Source organism: Rhipicephalus sanguineus, chromosome 1, assembly GCF_013339695.2.
Source record: "Rhipicephalus sanguineus isolate Rsan-2018 chromosome 1, BIME_Rsan_1.4, whole genome shotgun sequence".
NCBI classification, from domain to species: Eukaryota; Metazoa; Arthropoda; class Arachnida; order Ixodida; family Ixodidae; genus Rhipicephalus; species Rhipicephalus sanguineus.
The window spans coordinates 126274450-126296494 of record NC_051176.1 but is presented as its reverse complement, the minus strand read 5'-3'; the positions used below and the strand labels follow the sequence as shown (position 1 = coordinate 126296494).

The 22045-nt window shown below is 46.2% G+C and overlaps 1 protein-coding gene across 1 annotated transcript in view; it reads right to left on the bottom strand.

Moving 5' to 3' along the window:
• LOC119379132 (vitamin K-dependent gamma-carboxylase) overlaps window positions 1-20967 on the bottom strand; it is a 58337-nt gene extending 37370 nt beyond the window's left edge. The window contains exons 1-8 of the mRNA XM_037648323.2: window positions 20820-20967; window positions 14952-15117; window positions 12649-12727; window positions 10295-10401; window positions 8393-8556; window positions 7749-7912; window positions 5880-6140; window positions 1654-1808 (exon numbers count right to left, since the gene is read on the bottom strand). Of these exons, the coding sequence (XP_037504251.2) occupies window positions 1654-1808; window positions 5880-6140; window positions 7749-7912; window positions 8393-8556; window positions 10295-10401; window positions 12649-12727; window positions 14952-15117; window positions 20820-20967 (1244 nt within the window). The remainder of the gene's footprint in view (window positions 1-1653; window positions 1809-5879; window positions 6141-7748; window positions 7913-8392; window positions 8557-10294; window positions 10402-12648; window positions 12728-14951; window positions 15118-20819) is intronic.
• Between the last annotated feature and the right edge of the window lie 1078 nt (window positions 20968-22045).

Below are 22045 nucleotides of genomic sequence, written 5' to 3'. Positions count from 1 at the left end.
GATTCCATCAGCTGGAAAGTGTGAGAGAAGCGACAACTGATGGTCACCACGTTTAGATACGCCTCTCAATTCATTTATTTGAGACTACGTCTTTTTCATGTTTGAGTGAGCTTCACTAAATTTCCCACGAATGTGATTTCGCTTAGCCAGTCGGATCATGGCTCTCACTCGATTTCTAAATATTTTAAATTTTTGTAGCAACTCAGGCTCATTAGGAGCCCGTTTCGCTTGGGTCCACGAAAGGTCTTTCTCCTTGACTGCAGTTTATATTTGTGGCGACAGTCATTTCATCTCTTCTCGATGTAATCTTATTTTAACACAACGGGTGCATTTTTTCCCTGTAATTATCTAATATCTGAACAAAACGATCGCATAAATTGGGTGGGGAGACAGTGCATAATACGAAATGCCAGTCATGCTTTGTGCTAAGGTTGTAGAAAAGCCTTGGATCAACAATCGAAATTTCTTTTTTTTGTTCCATCTCCATTTTAAGGTTTCGAACATTCTGCGAGGCGACAGCAGACAAAATCATGATCAGCGACCTTGGTTTTAATTAACAGCTGCATGTGACACAAGATTAGAACAACGGACATTAATGTGGTAAATGCAGGATTTCACGAATTTTCCAGATAAGAATTCTTCTTGTGTCAGTATATGTATAGCGCCTTCCAAGCACCATTTCGATAGAAGGTCGAGATAGTCAGCAACCAGTGGCAAAGCAGGGCGAAGGGTATCAATATTGATGTCGCCAAGCACACGCACGTTTTCAAAGGGTTGGTCATCCCACATATAGGGAACCCAAGCTCAAGTTTGGGCGTGACGCTCGCACGGCCGAGCTGCGTGACTGGGGATAGAGGCTGCCGGCGAAGGCGGTTTGTCGCTGGATTTGCCAGCAGCGGCGGCGGCAAGGACACGTGCGCGCATGCGCTCCTCATTCGGCCCGGATCACTGCTAGTCAGCAATAGTTACATTGTGACCACGGTGTAAGAACATACTCAGGTGATGACACTCTTCCCCCAATGCATGGGAAACCGCAATCCACGCGCGTCCAGATAATGTTCGGGTTCTTATCAGATGACTTGCAGAGGGCGCTACGAAAAGCGGGGCAGTCGTCTCCATAGCAACGCGCATGCTGCTGATAACGTGAATTTTTCTGTGCCATTTTGCTGGATAATGTGCATCCGCCAAGCGGCGTCGAGGGGCGAAATCGAGAGAGCAACAGGAGAGGGCACGGCGAGCACGGCGGCGATGACGTAACACCACCGTGATTCGGCTACTCGCGGGCGCTCTCCGTCTCAAGCCATTAGATGGCGCACCGCTCAACGGACCGACGACCGAACATTTTCTGGCCGCTTATGCGAGCGCAGTGTCAACACCTGAATATTCTTACACCGTGATTGTGACGCACCACAGACGCAATCCGAGAGCTCTGCGCATGCGCGGAAGCAGGGACGGCGGTGTTGTGGCGACAGGCGACGCGCCGTGGATATATTTCCCAGTCACGATAAGAGCTGTGGCGCCGCTCGACGTTGCTTCGGAAGCCAGTAATGTTCACGTCGTTATAATTACGAGATAACCTCCTTCGCATGGACAGTTATATACCTTGTACGCTGTGTCACTCACTTTTATGCGCACGCACACGCGCACACGCACCTTTGCGCGAATCTCCCGTTGAGCGACATCCAGACGTCGACGTATATTTCGACGTCCTTCATTCCATAATCCTGCCGGACCCTGTCGCGTATGCAGTGGGCGAACTGGACGACCATGTCTGCCTGGTGGTGCCAACGCCTCGAAGTGGTGAACTTCTGCAGTCAGACAACACAAGCGTGCGTGATCAGAAAATACCAGTGCTGTTTGTCGAGTGCACCTTCTTGCCCGACAATGTCGGTGTGATTTACGCGACCACTCGCGGCACTTCGCAGCGGCTCGAACTTTAATTTTTACAGGTCTTTCTGAGAAACCCGTCATTACCGTGCTCTGAACGGCGGCGACGAAACATGCTCCGTAATGCGAAGGCGCTCGACTGCTGACCCGAAGGTCGCGGGATCGAATCCCGGCCGCGGCGGCTGCATTTTCGATGGAGGCGAAAATGTTTGAGGCCCGTGTACTTAGATTTAGGTGCACGTTAAAGAACCCCAGGTGGTCGAAATTTCCGGAGCCCTCCACTACGGCGTCTCTCATAATCATATGGTGGTTTTGGGACGTTAAACCCCAGATATTATTATTATTACCGTAATGCGAAGAGAGAATGTAACGGAATGTATACGCTAGCGAGCCGTTAGGGAATGTAGAACCCCCTCCCCCTTAAAAAAATAAAAAATAAAATAAATTTAAGATTGGAGGACGAATGCCATGCCAACGTCATTCACGTGCGACGGATATCTATTAGCACCTTATGCGTCGTTCTCCACAAGTGCAGCACGCGCGCGTGACTGTATACCACAAATATAATCCGCGCGTTGTGCGTGGTGCGCAAGTGGTCTTATGTTTTCGTCTCGATAGCCCTTCTGTTCACGAGGTCATCGTATACCTCGAATGCGCGCGTGTCAGACGTGCCGAGTGAAGAATGAAGGCGTGTGTGTGTGTCTGAAAAAACGAAACAAGAAAGATACATCGTAAAAGAAGTCTGCGCCGGCAAAATAAAGCGGAACTTTCTCTTCCTGGGCGCTTCCCGCAGATGTACCGGAAAAGAAAGACTGCGTAATCTCTTGCTTGGAAACAGAGCAATACGTACGCATTACACGAGCTAAAAAATAATAAAATAAAACTGAAACGTGCAAACGTACAACGAACAAACAGAAAAAAAAAACGGCCGGCTTTCGGCGTGTGACAAAAAATTTCCTTGGCTGCGGATACATCTGTAACTCATAATCAGATGCGCATTCGGCAACGTGAATTACTTCGAAATTTCAGAGCTTATAATCGCTAGAATTGTGGAGCGTGAAAGCGACTCCCCCCCCCCCCCCAAAAAAAAAAAATAAAAAGAAAAGAAAAACGGAAGGAAAAACGTTCCGCAGTGTCTATTTCTCACGCTATGCTCGCGTTTTCAACTGAAACAAACTTTCCGATATCCTTAAATTTATAAACTATACGATATGCTATGCATACACTCTCTTTATTATTATTTTTTTATAGAACGCACAGCGCATGCAGTATCGTTTGTAGCTTGAAGATCTGCCTGCCCGCAACGCTTTTGTTTGATTTGCGATCTAAGAAGGATGGAAACGAAATAGCAACTCAAGTATTTAACGTGCAGCGCACCGGTAGAGAGAATAATATTTCACACGAATTAGACGATTTTTCCCTCGCTTTATGCAACTTTATCGCATGCATGTAATTATCGTCAGCCTATTTTGTGTCCACTGCGGCCTCTGATTTCATTTTATGCCAGCAAATTTCCCTCGCTTTATGCAACTTTATCGCATGCATGTAATTATCGTCAGCCTATTTTGTGTCCACTGCGGCCTCTGATTTCATTTTATGCCAGCAAATTTCTTAATTTCATCGCCCCACCTATAATCATCTGTCGTTCCCGGCTTCGTTTCTCATTCCTTGGTCTACATTCCGTCACTCTATAAGCGACCGTCGGTCGTCTGGCCTGTGCATTACGCGGCCTGTCCTTTTTTCGAGCGAAGCTTCCTACGAGCTACAGATTTCTGTGGCTGCGTTGTTGCACGCAATAAACCGGACGCTGGTGCCGAAACGAACCGATAAACGCGGCCCTCGAAGGTGCGCCGGTCACACGCGTATTTTATGCGCCGTTTTCCCAATAATTTATGCCCTCTCGACGGTAGGCTTGTCGACGATCACCCGCTTCTGGCATGACAATCTGATCTTTTATCGAGGTCGCTCGTCATTTCACGTTGCTACATTTCATTGTTGCCTGGATATGAACGCACGACTTCACGTTCCGGCGCCGGAACGTGAGTCATTAGGTGCGATGCCAAGCGCGTATGCGCCCTCACACCACGCCCGCAACCAATCAGAGCCTTTTCGCTTCCGCCGGGGAGGGAACGGGCTGACGAAAGGAATAAAGAAAGAAAGAAAAGTAGTAGGTCAGGCACGCTCGCACCAAGCTTCGGTTGCCCCATTGTCCCGACAGGGGAAGGGCTCCCGAATTTTCTTTTCTGTCTCTCAGTGGCGATTAGGATATCACCTACACCTGTTTGTTATCTGATGCACTGTGCTGTCTTCCTAGCCCTAAATATTACGCCTATCATTTTTCATTCCATCGCACGCTGCGTGATCCTTAATTTTGTCGATGTTCTTTGTTGTCCTCGGCCCGTATGTCAGAACTGGTAGAATGTAATGTTTGTACACCTTCCGCTTTGGGGACAGCGGTAAGTTGCCTGCCACGATTCGGGAAAGACTGCAGCATGCGTTCCATGCCCATCCTTATTTTTTGGTAAATTTCATTTACATGAGCAAGTATCCCTGTTAGAAACTTACCTAGATATACATATTCTCTACAAGTTACCACGCGCTTACCAGGTTTACCGCGAGGTCTAGAATAAAAAAAAACGAGGCTACTAAAATGAGGAAAAAGCACGCATCATGTTGGTAAGTGACTTTTCAACTCGTTGCTAGGCCTTTAAACGCTATCACACATCCCATGCTATTCGTCTGTCCTCGCATGCATCTAATACACATGTAAAAATTTTGGAGGACACTTAAGCTTCGCCTTCAAGAGTAGAACGCGTATCGGGATCCGTTCGCATCGCCTTCACAATCGCCAGCCTACCTTCGTTTCTCGCTTGGCACCTCAACCTTGCCGCGAGGAAAGGAACGTCTGTGCGCTTAACAATGGCCGTTCAAAGTATCCTAGAATGCCTACTGCAAGCAGTGTTGCGAAGTGCGCACTACGCCATATAATTCTTCCTTTTCCGAATTGCCAACGTACCCACTACAAGTTCGTATAAGGCAACACGCGCACCAGCGCAGCTGCACGCTTTCTTAATGCTGTTTCTGCTGACAATGTTGGTTAATTATGGCTGAGCGCATTGTAATCGATGGGCCTTTAGACCACCGACTCGTTGCGCAATTCACATGTTTTGACGCCTGGTGCGGTTCTTCGCTTCTGCCACGCAAAACGCGATAGCACAATCGGACCGTGTTCGTATCGCCTTCCCAATCGCCAGCCTCTCTTCGCTTCTTGGTGGACACCTAAACCGTGCCGCAAGGAAAGCCAAAGTGCGGACGCCATCCTGCTCGTACCTTTATTAGCATCTACCTCGAATTTTCGCTCACGGACAACGCTGATTTTTCGCTCACTACCAAAGACGCCGCCGACACTGACACCGGAATTTCTGCGGAACGAGCTCTTTAACGCTATCGTGTTAAAAAAGAAAACAAATAGACTGGAAGGCTGAAACTATGCCCTTCATTACGCGACAGCGGTGGCATTGCGTAAGAAATCGCTTACGAGAGCAATTTTTTGCCGTGTAAATATAAAATCTTTGTTTGGCAAAATCCTATAATAACTGTTGTATCTCGAGTTGGCCATATATAGATGGCTTCCACTGACCTCACTGAAACAGCCAGGTTTGAGCGCCAACGTGGTGGCACGCGAACTCTGTGACGTCACGTTTGTGTTATCAGTACCTCGCAGGCTAATTCCTTCGTTATTCAAGCACAGAGGCCCAATAACGTTCCAGCGACGTCGTTATCACACTAAAGGAGGTTAATCGCTTCGTGCTTATACTGCGTTGACGTCATTAAAGCCGCCATGTTGGAGCTATGTTGTGCGTCTATGACGTCACGTGCAAGCTATGTATAGTTGTCTCCTTTCATTATTTACTTGAGCGGCCTACCACTTTTCTCGTTCAGGTGTACTGTTATGCTATAGGCACGCGCGGTTATTGCCTGCCGTATCTTGCCTCAGGATCGATGAAGTGGGCCCTGTGCGTGGCGTTGTCGTAGAGCACGAGCTTGACGTGCACGGGCCTCCAGTTGTGGACCATCATGTCCCAGGAGTAGCCGTAGCTTCCCTCGGTCCACGTGTTGTAGCCCTTCGTGATGCCGTGCGAGTAGGGTAGGAAAAGCTGCAAGACCACGTGCAGGCAGACGAGGAACGCCGTCATCTTCCACCTGCGTAGCTGACGCTCGACCTTTCGACTGCCACTGCTGCGGATGTTGGCCTGCATGTGTGCATACATGAGAACGGCGATAGGCCTTTAAACACAGCTCCTTAAGACATGCTGACATGCTCGTTAAGACAACTTTAGTGTGCTACTGTTTGCTGTTTGCTTACCCATAAAACTTCATCTACTGCATTACACTATACTTGTGGCGTTATTTTTTCTTTTCAAAAAGAGCCAAATGCAGAAACCGAAACGGTTAATTTAACGGGAGCGTAAAGCGCGCCTAAGTATCTTTAACTTCTGAAACAGTTTGAATCAAAATGGGGCAATTCCCAATTGTAACGTGGATTCAAAAAGGCAGTTTCGAATTTAAAAAAATGAGCCAAATCCTGCATCTGTTTCAATCAAACTGAACCACATTCATTAAACCAGCGCTGCGTCAACAATCGTGACCAAAACAACCAACATGGTCTCAATCAATCTGTTTCATTTGTGTCCTAGTTGCTTTGCTATCGTGTTTACGTTCCACAATTGGTTTTTTTATAGGGCGAGATGTCACTTACTGAAGGACATGATGTTGTAGGGCAAAACTCGAATATAAAGAGTAAGAGGCCGACTTTCCTACTTCTTTTTGCCTCTTAGCGTTTCTTTTCGAGTTTAGCGCTGCAGTATCATGTCCTTTTTTCGCTCCAAGATGGTATATTTGAAATAAAAGACATATGAAATGAAGATATTGGGCACCGATCTATTCCTTGAAGAAGAAGAAGTTATCCGAAACGGCACGGCATAAAACGAGCTCAGAAGAAGAAGAAGAGCTGGAGCACTTTTCAAGGCCTTCAGTAGATGCCAAGAACAAGAAAACGCTGCCGACAGTCCAGAATAGTGCGCTTTTTGCCTGGAAGGACCACTCGCTCTTCAAGTCTAGTCATCGCCATTACGCCCATGCGACGAAGGACGGCACCGACGGAAGCACAAGGATGATGTTAATTTTATCGCAAAATATTGCTATACTGTACATTCGAATCGTTTCAGACTTCTTTTACGAGCTAATTCAAACCCAAGCGAAATGTTCCAATCTGTAAGAGCCAAATACAAATTTTACTCCTGAATACCGACGATAGTGGACTATATAGATTTAATAAACAAACAATAGAATAAACAAACAATCGCCCATGTTTCAACGAAAAATGAATTCATGACGTTTCGAGACCGCTACAGGTCTCTTGTTCACATGCAAGCGAAGCAAGTTGGGTCGTGAGTAAAGGCACGCCTTTACTTCGCATATAAAGGCACGGCCCAACTTGCTTCGCTTGTATGTGAATAAGAGACCCGTAGCGGTCTCGAAACGTCATGAATTCATTTTTCGTTGAAACGTTGGCGACTATTTGTTTATTGGCAAGAAATGCGACCCCATGTATTTATAATGGACGCTGTTCAATTGTTCCGGGAAACCGCACGCTTTGTAGTGCGACACTGCAATTTTACCGAAATGTTCCAGTGGGTCTCTGCTGTATAGAACCGGGAGTCCTTTTTGGCAACTAGCATTTGTCGTCAGATACGTTTTTTTTTTTCGCCTATTTCCCATTCAGTTATGGCAGGACGCCGTTACTGCCACCGAGAGATGGCGCTACGTACAGATGTCCCCAGATCATGGGAATGCCTTACCTTGCCTCGACCAGGGTACCAACAGTTACTGAAGTCGCGCCGAGAAGCGGAAAGATCCGGCACCATATTCCGGATGTACACAGGCAATATGGCTGCGACCTTCTTGGGCCACGAATAGTCGAAGAATATGGTCGTGAGCACAATCATCACGTAAGGGAACATTCCTGAAATGGCAAGGCATTGTTTTTACCGCCCTGGTGCCAGCGCAAGGAACAAAGCGCCAATTCGACATCTACTGGAATTAAAAAAAAGGAGAAAGAAACAAAAAAGAGCAAAAACGTGGGCATGCAATAATTTTGGTATTACTCCACATATCACCGACTGCCCGTGTACACTAATCAACGGAGCTGAAATATCTACCGAGGCGCTGAAATATATGAGATCGATTCCCCTTCTTTCTTTATAACACATAATCGGTCACTCAGATCCATTAAATCGCCAGCGCCCTATCTGCGCGGCGAACAATCTAGTATATTGGTATAAGTTGACTGACCGTCCGTAAAGATTAGCCGCTGCCCCATATCAAAAGTCAGAGAAAGCCCAACCCAGTCCTTGTACACTTGCTCCTGGCAAAATCTCTCGGGGCAAGCTGCTGCGGTGGTACCCCACTTTTTGCAGCCTTCAAAATTCTGAAGCGAACTCACCTATTGCAAACATTCTGGAGTTCATGGCGTTGAAGAGGACGCAGAAAAGCACTCCGAAGGGCCGCACTGCCGAGGCAACCATGAAGAAGCCGACGGTAAGGTCTAGCAGGAATCCGCCCCAGTGGACTACGTACGCATCCACCTGCTCTTCGGTCATTACCAGCCTGTAATTTGCCACCCAAACACGTAGTATGGATGCTGCAGAAAGTGAATAATCTTTTTTTTTCTTTAAAAAATATAGAAAAAGTAGTGCCTTCTAATTTCCTTGAGACACCACTATTTATGAACAACAAGCATACTGGCACATTTGCAACTGTATTATACATGCTGGGAATCAGATTTTGAATGCAGCACAGTCTGTAATGGTCTGTAAGAACGCCTACTGTGCCGGTGATGAACACTGCCGGTAATGACGCTTCCAGCAGACGCTTTCGCTGCTGCTGCTGCTGCTGCCGCCGCCGCGCTCAGATGTGAAGCACACCAGCAGTGGCTTCCTGTCCAGCTTCATAAATAATTTGAGAGGAAATGCGTTATGTCGATCAGCACGCGCCTACATAAAATACATCTTGTTAACTGTGCCATCTGGTTATCGAAGACCAACAATCGCTTATGCCTGCCGGAAGCGTTTTTCGTAATGCCTATTTAAGATAAAGCTAAAAGTATTCACTGCAGCTAAGCTTTCAGCCTGTGATTCGAGGGTTACTTTTTAACTTGTGCTTTACACCTTCGTACTCCCGGTCTAAATGCTGAGATTGGGATGTGTTATAATACTTCGCATTTTCCACATATCGAAACCATATTACGGGCAGGTGTCAATACACAGGGTAATAATAATGTCTGGGGTTTAACGTCCCAAAACCACGATATCATTATGAGAGACGCCGTAGTGGAAGACTCCAGAAATTTCGACCACTTGAGGTTCTTTAACGTGCACCTAAATCTAAGTACACGAGCCTCAAACATTTTCGCTTCCATCGAAAATGCAGCCGCCGCGGCCGGGATTCGATATTGCGACCTTCGGGTGAACAGTCGAGCGCCATAACCATGTGCACTAGACCACCGTGGCGGAGCGGGTGTTTACTGAGGGTATACAGGGTGTTTCGTCTAAGAAGCACCAAGTATTAAAAAAATAAACATAGGCGCTACGCGTCTCCAATTAACGCAGCATTCGTCGGAGCCATATAGAGCACGTCAGAATATTTTTTTCCAATCCGCCAAGCTCGGAAATTAACAAAGATTTCCTAATGAACTTTTTAAATAATAACTCTACAGAAGAATCTTCAATACAAACGTTGTATCGCTTGTTCAAAAACGTCGAATATATTCAATTTATGGTAAGATAACTCCACTGCTTAATTTTTTCTGGCCTTTCTCTAAAGTGCGCGAATTAAAAAAAATACCACGTGACTTCCGCCTAACATGCGGCGATTTTATTGCCCTCACATGCATGTTGAACGAATTATCAAAGGCTGCTCCGCGCACGAAGGTCGATTGAGCAGGATATCGGTGACTGCAGGGTCCCTTTACTGGCGCAGAAACATGACGACAACACTTTCAGAGCATACCCAAAGGCCAGCAATTCCGGACTGTCTGATGCCATCGACGTACTGCCGGTACTGATGGCAGTATTGCCCACTTCACATCGTCATGTCCCATAGTCAAGTATAGTTATTTTAGCGAGCAATATTTGTCCCCTTGTCCCAGCATCGGCGAAAACAGCTGTGATTATAGGGCTTGACCACAAAGCTATACTCGTCTATATTTGTTCTCGTAGGTGCGCATTGCGAATATCTGCTGGTTGAGTTGCCTCTTGGAAACAAAGGGAAAACGTCTTCTTAGAGCCAGACAGAGATTACATAGGCGCATTGCCGACACTAACGATATTATGACATGTGGGCATACTTGAACAGATCAAAGACCCAGTGACGTCCCAGGCCTTCCATAGAGTGGCCTCCGATCCAATCGCGGTCAGTCTTCTTGAGCCCGGCGATGAAATACACGAGGAACACCTGTGATGACATGATGTTTGATTAGTTACTGCACTACAGTGATAATCGGCAGTGGAGTAGTTGAGAACGAACGACGGTTACTTAGAAATGATCATTACTTTGTCTACGTGCGTGAAAGTAACTGATAACAGCCATCGTTCAATACGTAATAATAAAATAATGTTGTGGCTAGATTCCGGCATTCGTAAATGTGTTAAATATTCCGTCACATCACAGCGCTACGCAAGCCGTTAAAAGAGATGCTATCGATAAGTACCTACAAGAAGGCCACCGCTATTGACGTAGAGTCTTGCTGCACCGAAAGACCTTGTTGCAGCAAGGGGCTTTTGAGAATTTTCTATTTAAAAGAGGCAGTAGTAATTTTAAGAGTAATATCGCACGTATCACACGCGATACAGCAAACATGGTAAATGTTCCTGCCGCGTCGTTAGCAATAGACAAGTGCGGCACGGAGGTAAATAGACGTCAACGAAACAAACGATAAGTGCAATGACCTATATGGGAACTGTATATATTTCCTCCTGCACTTCACAACGTTTGGAACATATACATCCTTATTTCTGAAAACATGAAAAAGATGCGTGTACTATGTCTTATGTCCCCTTACTAAGGCGAAAGCCTTTGATGCCTCATCAAACGTGAAAATTGACCGCCGGCGTCGACCGACGTCCCGGGGCGTCGGCGTCAACACGATTGAGTGATGCAAAAAATCATCACGTAATGACGCCACCACATGATGCCATCATGACGCCATAGATGCGAAACTTTGTGGCGCCACCATTACGTCACATGATGGCGTCATCTCATGACATCGTCGCTTAGTCAAAGGTGGGCCGATCACGGAGGCAGTGCAAAACCAGGTGAGGTGCAGAAAGTTCGCGATGCCTCCGATCGTGGAGGCCGTGCAAAACCATGTTAGGTGCAGAAAGCGTTCGGAGGCGGAGGGGGGGGGGGGGGGGGGCTGGAGGGTCAATACATCGACTGAGAAGAAAAAGAAGATGGCTTTCGCCTTCGAGTCGTAAGGGACAAGTCGTAAGGGGGAATTGAGAGCATGAATAACTCACGGTTTGCGGCGTATGACAGTAGGTTCACGAGGCAATTAAAATAGCTTCAGGCCCATGCACATGTACCCAACAAAAAAATGCCATTCTTCGAGGGAATCAGCGGAAAGGATTAGGTACGCTAAGAAGGCGCACTTATTTTTTAAAGTGAGTGCTGGCTCGCGGTCTGTATAGCGATTTGCGTCACGACCTGACGCAAACCACTGCAGTATGCAAGACGTCTGTTGGCTTGCGAGTGCCTGGAAAGAGCCCTGCCACGGACTAAGAAAATGAAGAGTGGTAGGGGTAACGAACCGTTTAAGTGAGAAGAGCCCCCCGCGTGGCTTAAATGTATTGTTGTGACCGTGGCCGAAGCCAGTTTAGGTGCTCGCAGATAACAAGCGAAAACGATTAAGAGCATGGAAAGAATATATGTGACGACGTGTCGGTAGGCAGAGTGCCACATTTGCCGACGTAGTATCACATCCTCGAGTTAACGTTCCCCCCCAACACCCCCCAACCCTATATAGCACAATACCAGGAGCATGTAAGCTCGATGCCATGTCAAAGCGAGCGGCGGCAAAACTACCCCTTCCGATTCATACACTCTTGCTATATAATTGAGTTAATAAAACACTTCTTTTATGTAATATTTTTAGATTGGTTATTTGTTCAAGCAGGATCTTGGTTTGAGCTAGTTGGTGAAGATTCATATTACACGAAAGCTTCGCGGCGCAAACTAAAACACGGACACAAGGGAACACAATGAACAGGAAAGTTATACGTTGGCGCCCGTTCTGTTCATTTTGTTTCTTTGTGTCCGTGTTTCAGTTCGCGCCGAAAAGTTTTCGTGGAAAAGGTCAATTGTTCTTACTGGTTTTAAATTACGCCTGTATATTCCCTACCCTTCAGTTTTAACGATGTATCTGGAATAAAAAAAAAAAACAAAGAAAGAACTAACTGCATTATACAAACACATGCAGTCAAACAATTTGCACTGCCGTGATCATGCCTATACCATGGCATTTGATAGTGAGTGAACTATACTGCTTGCCAGGTTCACTGTAGATACAGGGAGAAGCACAGAAAAACAGTTAGGTTAACCAGACGCACGTGTAGCTTGCTGCCCTACACTGGGGGAAAGGGATAAATCCGTTAAAATAGGACAACAACAAACACTAGAGAGTGCACTAAATACAGTTCTTACCTGGCACCGTAGAAGTGCGTAGTTCCATCTGGGAATGTCGGTGTTCTTGATTCCGCTTTTTCTCCAGCTGTCAACTGACCTACGTTTGCGACATCATATCACACGTATACATGTCGTTATCTAGGTTCAGCCATTGTAGAACGGAATCGTCGTGCCTGCCTGTCCGATATATTTTGTATGCTAAAGAAATATTGCTGATGTGTATTTTGGAAACCTGCAGCGCGCAAGTCCCTTAACGTGACCTTTTTAGTGTGAAGCTGTTTAAGTTAGCCGTAAGTTGTATGCCGTATCACGATTCATAAACGGGTACGTGCCACAGAAATTCGGTAAGTCCCACTACTCACCACTGGTCCACTAAAAATGAAGAAGGCAACAGTTAGCCAAAGAAACGGGTATGTGCCACTGCGCGGCCTATCAAAAAAGATAGGAAAACAGAGAAAGAAAGAGAGAGACGGAAATGAAGGGATAGAAACAAAAAGATGGACATAGAAAGCAAGAAAGGAAGGAGAAAAAAAAAGATAGAAAGACAGAGAAAGAGTTAAAGAGATAGAAAGAAAGAAGAAGCGAGAAATAGAGAGAGAGAGAAAGAACGAAGAAAAAGAAAGAGGAGGGGCACGTTACGTAAAATCGCGCAACACTAGTCACGTGACATGTCCCCACCAAGATCACAAAACAGTAGTCACCTGACATGTTCCTGCCAAAATCACGTAACACTAGACACGTGACATACTCCTTCCACAATCACGCAACACTAGTCACGTGACGCGAAATCACGTACCGCTAATCACGTGACATGTTCCCGGCAAAACCGTGTAACATTGGTCAGGTGGCGAAAAATGACGTAACACTAGTCACGTGACATGCCTCCGCCAAAATCACGTAACACTAGCAACGTGACATATTCCCGTCAATCCCATGTCGTTTAAACGAGGAAGCGACACGGGTTTGGGAGGGAAGCTTCTTCCTCGGGAGTCCGAGCACTCGTTCCGCTGTTGCTTCCAGCCTTGCACCCCATAGTGCAAGCTAGCGAACATAACGCCTCTGACAAATGAACCTCGAAGCCTCGCCTTTAGTATAATAATCAAAGCGCAACATAACGTATCCCCATAATAGTTTAAAGATGTAGAAGCTGCAGTCTTAGGAGTTCGGAGAAATATTCAAACGTCTAGGTACTTTAAATTAAGAAAACGACACTCCAGGACCTCAACAGACGAAGGGAAAAAGTTATGGACATGTCCATAACTTTTTCCCTTCGTCTGTTGAGGTTGAGGAACAAGTGGTACCTCTATAGCGGCACAGAAGCAACAACTTCAGTCAAATAGATTTACTCTTCGCGCTTACAGGCGCAAATAGCTCATGCATCAGTATTATTTTGGCAGTCGAAGTTTCGGATCAAGTGAATACGACGTTTGAGATTCATGAGTGCGTTAATTGGTGAAAGACGGCTCAGCAAAGAACAAATTGGTCAACAATGAAATGCACGAAGTGGCTGCGTCTGTGGCGAGAAGCGTTCACCGACACCAGTAGACTGAAACGCTCTACATTTGAAGTAATGCCTTAGTTCACCGTAAGAGTTTCGTAGTTACTTTCACCTGAAGTGTGAATGGGGTATACGTAATTTTTTATCATCTACATGCAAATAGGGATGAAGCAGAAATTCTGATTATATCAGCAGTTTGCGAGGCACTGCAAGAGCTGAGCTTTTGTTCCTGACCACGGTCTTACTACGGCTAATGAGTGCGAGCGTGCCTCATCTAAAAAAAAAAAAAAAGACAGATGGTGCTGCCGCTTTCTACTGATCGTTCTTACGTCGCAGGAAAAAAAAAGAGGGGGGGGGGAGGCACGCTGCAGTGGATATCATAGAGGTCACGAGACTTCCCTCTAGTTGACTGCACTTGAAAAACCTATATAGAACTTCTCTTGACTATACTCTCACAGTCAAACCCGTATTCCCAAGGAAGCCTCGTGCGCTAGCGTCATCTCTAAGAACAAATTTCAGCCAATGCTGATGGTGGACATCAGCATCAGAATGCGACCGGCCAATGGCAAAAGCAATTGCGAAAGCGAAGCTTTGCGAATTAGACTCCTGAACCTGCCCAGAACTCGATCATTTTACCCCTGCTCTTGTTAGACCACCGGTAGGTATGATGGACTCTCGTGAGAGCACGATCGCAGTACTTGAGGGACGCTCTTGTTTGTTCAAGTAACGCGCAGTAAGTCCATAAAAACAATAGGCGCATAGAGTCTACATTTGTGCACTCAAAGACGCATAAAAAGAGAGAAGGAAAAAGAAATATTAGTACCAGAGGCGATTAGCTCCTGTGACGCTGAGCAGCAAAGCGATTAGACCGTAGAGGTAGGTGTGGTTGTTCCACCTGGACTTCTCTAGCAGGAAGATGAACCAATAAGGAAGCAGGAAGGCCAGGCAGCTCTGCTTGAAGAACGCCCCAGTACAGATGCCAACCGCACCTGCAAATTTGCCTTCCACTTTAAACGCGTAAAAATGTGAATCGCATATCCGACACAGTTAGTTATAAAAGCATCTGAACGTCCTCGTTTTAAAACGAGTTTGTCAGTGAAGAGAATTGCATTGCAAGGGAACTTAGTGCCTGTCCAAAGACGTCGTCAATAACGCATTTTCGTTCAAAGAACTGTGAGCGCGGAACCAAGGACGACGAACGAAGAGGAACCGCAGAAAACGTCGTCATTGTTCCCGCACTCCCTGTTTTTTTAACCAATATGAATTACCAACTAGACCACCTAACCATCCTTTTGGAATTATGCATCAACATAGGTAGTGTTATATGCAAAGTTAGACCACGTAAAAGCACAACCAAAATGCAGGCGTTACTCACACACTCTCATTCATAAGGAATTTCAGTCTCCTTAATGAGCGCCTGTGAATGTACACATAATACCATATGTTTCTTAATGTGCGAGAGCTACTTGAGATAACATAATAAACGGCTCATTTTATCATGTACTAGCTTAAGAACGCTTAAGAGGTTCCATATCAATGCGTGCAGAATCAAGTATTCTTTAAGAATTTATTGTTCCTTTACTTGGTATTGATTACCAGGCAAGAAAATGAAGTACATATAATGTCCCTTTTTTTTTCGGGCCGAAACTACATGCCAGCACGTCACCGTGTCGTCACAACTTTCAAAGTTCTTTCTTTTGTATTTGGCTGCAAATGTTATTAAATCTTGTTACGGTCAATCTTTGACCCTTCCCCAGTGTTTCATATTCTTGAAGAGTCAAAGGTTGAATTTAGTTCATATTTATCTACAAAAAGATAATTTGTCTAGTACAGACGTTGACAAAAAACCGTGATGTCACGTCGAGCTGGTATGGGAATGTCGAAATGGCATCGCCACCTGTCTTTAGTTATTACGCCTGTCTGTTTAATCGGTCAGTGATAAAGAGCGCTTAACAACGAGGGACCTTGTGAAAAAAAGTGCTTTGCTCGTAAATTCAATTTCAAAATTATGCTTAGAAAGACAGTGTTTACGTGCATCTGGTTTTGCGAACATTTCTAGCATAACATTTTTGCGAATTCAGGCCCGGGTTCCTTAAAGGGGCCCTGCAACACTTTTTCAAGTAATCATCGAATGACTTCGTTGAAGGAGTTTATTGCCTCACGAATCGACTGCCGCCAAACTTTTTTGAATCCGTCAAGTACGAACGAAGTTACAGGGATTTGTCGCACGCTTTAAGCGATTTCTCCCTCCTTGCGTATACCAGCGAGAGCGCTGAAAGCTACGCAGGGAGGAGGATGGCAAGGGGTAAGAAGCTACGTCCGTTCATCAGCGCACGTAATGACCTTGAGCACTTCATTTTCTTTCTTTTTTCTTTGAACACGCGCCTTACTTTCAGTGTGATCCCGAGCGCGCTGGTGTAATTCGCGGGCACGTCGCGCCATCCCGGGGAAGGTCGCCGTAACTACGCAGCTCACGATGCTCAAATCAGCCAATGGCCGTGGACTTTGTGTTTATGACGCGGTCATTTTTGATTGTAGCATCATTTATCGAGAGAAGAGCAAGCGATGTCTAGATGACTTTGAGAATTAATTGTAAATTCCAGGCCGCGTGCAACGCTATAACGTTTGGCTCACATGTACTCAGGAGCCTCGACTACCGATCGGCAGCATTTTCTGACCATGCTCAAAAAGTGCTGGAGGGCCCCTTTAATAGGAAAATTTTGATGAACAAGAGAATCTGTGTAGTTTTTTACTGATGTGACCCCAGCGAAAGAAACATTAGGAAACGTGATATGTATCAGTCTGTGTATTGATAGACCTGATTTTAAACAGTGCGCCTGCACCATATCTGTTTTAAAGGTTGCGTATTAGCTTTCTCACAGGCTTTCTTTCTTTTCTTTCTTTCTTTTTTTTTTTTTGCAGGCGAACGTATAAATTGGAAGAAGTCCTGCTGATGGTTAAAAAATAACGATAGGATGCCGTTACGACAATCGAACAACGCCAACAGTAACAGTGACGACGATGGCAATCAGGACGACAACAACTATGCAGATCAATCGTATATAAATTGAAACAGTGTGAAGGGACACTCTAATCAGGCAATGTGTATTAAACCTATAAAACCAACGGCGATGCGTAAAATTGAATACAATCCTATCCAACATGCAACCTCATACAATGTTCATCCGCCACAAATGCCAAGTCTTTAACCTTATACAATGTTCCTCTATGTGTACCACGCTGTTCACAAGCTATGGGCGGATGCAAGGTGTGAAACGACTAGGCGCCGTGACGCAACGATGACGAAGGCTAAGTGTGATGCCTGTAGAGGTAAGAATGAAGATGAGTAGAGAATCTTGCTACATTCACGAATTCTGCACCTCTTACGCTACAGTGGCATAATACACATTCCTTTGAATTGGTCACAAATGGGCAGACGCCCAGAGGCAAGTACTGAATGTTTAAACCAATATAGATCGGATAAATGAAAAAGATGGTTGATCCCTCCTTCATAGGAATCGGTATAACACGAAAGTGAAACGTGTCGTCACAGGAGTATAGTTTATTGTTTTGTAGTGCATTGGTATATGAGAGCTTGTACAATGTCTACTGTTTGGCAGATATAGCATCGCTTGATGTGGACGCATCGCACTCACGTTGACACCTAGTGGCACATCCCCGTACCGACAACAAACGCCCATGATCATGATTTAACCCTTGCGGTAGCTGAAGTTCTTAACACATACGTGGACACCGCATATGGTGAATCCCGCGCAAAGATGACATCAAAAAGCACATAATAAGCAGTAATGCTCGATATGAACTCCTTAAAAGCGTCGTGAAATGCGAAGAGAAACACTACGCGCGTCGTGTCTTCCTTTTAGCCTGACCGTTACTTCTCAGAGGGCGAGGGGGAACGCGTTGCGACCATGTCGACAGCCAGGCGACGCTTGTCGATGTGGATGGATGCTATGAGCGAGGCTTGCGCTAAAGCCGCCACCTCACGGTGTGTTAAAGCGTTGACGAAATTAAACTTGTATTGGAAACGCGCCGAATGGGACAGTCGTTGCAACGGCGCGTTTTTTTGTTTCCTTTTTTCAAGCCTGGTGGCACAGATGTCACCGCCCCGTTATAAAGGGGACGCTCATAGCATCCATCCATCCAAGTGCACTGTGAGAGGCAAGTGCGAAAGATAAAAGGCGCGTTCATGTCGCCTCCGCAGTGTGTTTGGCGGTAGTTCAGTGGGCTAAACGCCCGCCAGCCATCGTCGCGGACTAAGAGGTCATGGGTTCGATTCCCTTCTACGGAACTTTTTCTTATAGTTTTTTTCTTTGCCGTTTGATGGCGCTCATTTTGCTGACGTACTTCCGTGACGGAAATACGTCATGAAAGTCTTGGCGGACCCCGGCATAAAACACTTTCGTGTTAAAAGAAATCGGTTAAGTACTGTGGGCTGTTTCAGTATAATAATCATTGTTGGGGTTTAACGCCCGAAAACCACGATATGATTATGAGGGACGCCGTAGTGGAGGGCTTCGGAAATTTCGACTACCTGGGCAGGGGCGTAGCCAAGGGGGGGGGGTAGGGGGGGGGTTCAACCCCCCCCCCCCCCGAATTTTTTTCAGTTTTGCGTGCGTATGTAGGCACGCACACATACAAACGCACGCACGAACATACATAAAGTATGGTTGAACCTCCCCCCCCCGAAAAAAATTTCTGGCTACGCCCCTGCACCTGGGGTTACTTAAAGTGCACCTAAATGTAAGTACACGGGCCTCAAACATTCTCGCCTCCATCGAAAATGCGGCCGCCATGGCCGGGATTCGATCCCGCGACCTTCGTGTCAGCAGTCGAGCACCGTAACCACTGTACCACCGTGGCAAGCGGGCTGTTTCAGTAAGTGGGTGGTGTGTTTTAGAGACTTTTATGAGTAGACGTTATATATGGACAAATTCTTTTCTACAGGAATGAATGATTTGATTGCTCAGAAAGGGGGTGCAACGGCTGTAGGCCAGCCGTCGCACCCTTTCCTGAGACGGCTGGCCTACAGGAGATTCGAGACACAGTAACTGTCTTCTATGCAGAAAATTCGCAACAAAGATGGACAAAACATGACTCCGTGTTGAATTTCCTAGCGGTTTAAGTAACTAAGATTCGCTAATCTTTATTACTAGTTTTTTTATTAACCTTAGGATTCCAACGACATTTGGACGTTTGTGGCTAATGGCGAGCTCATCACTAATCGGCTTTTAAAACGGATAAAAAAAAAGTCATTTTCACCGCAAGGACGAAGTAACGAATGAAATAGCAACAGATTGGAATGTTATACGAAGTAAGGCTAGCAGCTAACTCCTTTAACATCTGATCTGGCGTAACTCAACAATACATCGGCGTAAGGGAACGCGGTCCCTGCAGCGAGCGAAGCGACTTTCGTGCCGTCTATCGCTTCAACGTAAACTAAGCGGTGAACATAGCACGCACAAAGGTATGAGCCGTCTGCTGATCCCTGTCAAGAAAGGGCGCGCGTGCCCGCGGCCGGCAGATCAAAGTGCGCATTTCCTGCCAGAGCGACGGGCTATTTTCCTCTCCACTTGATCCACGATCATCGGTTGCCCTCGCACGTAGAACGTACGACGTGCGGGGCGATGTTATCTACTTGGACTGCACACGGAATCTCACGGCAGCGATGACGGCAAAAATGCGCCTGAAGTTTCCATATAATTGCTACCGCAATACGAATAGCTCCAGCTCATTTTCTTCGCGCAGGGCGGGTGCTGGGTTGGGGGGTGAAGGGGCAACTGGGGGGCGGCTGCCCGCTCCCCTTAAACATTATTAGCTTACCCCTGCCCCCCGCCCCCGCCTTCCATACTAAACGTCACCACTCACTTGATGTAGCAGATATGCGGAGTGGGTACTGCGCGAACTTAGTAGAGTGGTGTTACTGTATTTCCGTTCCCTACAAACTCCTTGCTTTGTCTTGATAGCATTATACTTGTTCAAGCTGCGGTTAACGAGACAGCACGTTCATATCAACGCTTCAAAAAAAGATGCTCAGACGAATTAACAGCCGACATGCCTTTGCAAATTTAGATCCGCCCATAGATAGCACCATCCTCCTCCTCCTTTTTATCCTGAACCTACACGGAGCAGAAACCTGGAGACTTACAAAGAGGGTTCAACTTAAATTGAGGACGACGCAGCGAGTGATGGAAAGGAAAATGATAGGTGTAACCTTAAGAGACAGGAAGATAGCAGAGTGGGTCAGGGAACAAACGGGGGTTAAGGATATCATAGTTGAAATTAAGAAGAAGAAATGGATGTGGGCCGGCCATGTAGCACGTCGGCAGGATAACCGGTGGTCATTAAGGGTAACTGACTGGATTCCAAGAGAGGGCAAACGCGTGAGGGGAAGACAGAAAATTAGGTGGGTAGATGAGATTAAGAAGTTCGTAGGCATAACGTGGCAACAGAAAGCACAGGACCGGGTTGATTGGCGGAACATGGGAGAGGCCTTTGCCCTGCAGTGGGCGTAGACAGGCTGATGATGATGATGATGACACGGCTATAAATGCCCCAAGAAATGTGAGTGACCAAAATCAGCTCGTTTTCGCAGACGACATGATACTACATCAGAAAGAAACGCAAAACTTGGTCTAATTGATTGACATCTGAAGAATGAGGGGTTGCTCACCTAGAAGCATGATCAGGTGAACGCAGTACATTCCTTCCAAGGACAGTGGCTTCAAGAAGGAGAACAGCGGGAAGCGGCACTCCTTGGGGTCACCCCAGCGTTCCTCGACAAAGGCCAAGCCGCGCTCTTCAGGTTGGTCCAGAACCATGACTGCTCCTGCGCTCGACGATAACATCAGTAACGTCCAAGTATTTTACGTTATATTTTTCTTGTCATTCAATGCACGAGGGAACCTCGAACCTTCTACATCGTCCTAGCCTTCCAAGATAAAAACACAGAGCTACCCACTTCGCTCCACACTGGTGCGTATTAGGAGGTGTATTTATGATTTGATAATGCACATGAAACTGAGTTCAACAATGACGGATCGATGCTATATTCGTAGAAGGGGGTGTGGTTGGTTTACTAAAGCTTGTAACCATAATGACATGAATATCACAGTTAGTAGAAGGCCAGATACAAAGTTCTTCCGTCCCGACCTCTTTGCTTTACACTTAAAAGTGTTTCTCTCTCTCTCTCTCTCTGTGTCCATAGCTCTGAGCGTCGGCCGTGTGTATGACTGCGTTGTTTTGAAAGTGTAAGCAGTGGCCCATCTACAAGAGCAACCGTGCTTTCCTTACGCGGCATTGTTGCGTCAAGGTGCGAAAAGGGGCGAACTCTGGTTTTGTTCCTATTAAAGTCACTGGAACGGGAAAAGTACCGCGACCGTCCTGCGCGCCGCCATATTTGGTCCAGCGCGGCCGTAGCGGCGGCAGTGCGGTGTTGATTTCACGTGGAGTGACGCATGTTGTACGCATTGTGTGCGCTTTTGCAGCCCCGAATGAAGCATACCGTTGTTCTCTGACTGATTAGGAAAGAAATAGCGGCAGTTTTCACTTGCCTACATGCGCACGCACGCGTACTAACGCGATAAAGAAATGCGAACTGCGCGGCGTTTACGAGCTCGGCTGTCTGCATTTATTAAAGACGAAGCATTTCTTAGCGAATTTCTGCGACTTTCTATCTATCTATCTATCTATCTATCTATCTATCTATCTATCTATCTATCTATCTATCTATCTATCTATCTATCTATCTATCTATCTATCTATCTATCTATCTATCTATCTATCTATCTATCTATCTATCTATCTATCTATCTATCCGCCCCCGACTTTGTGCTGTCCTGGCCGCTTCGTTAATGGGATGTACACCAAATTTGGTATGGCATAACATGACTGTATGAC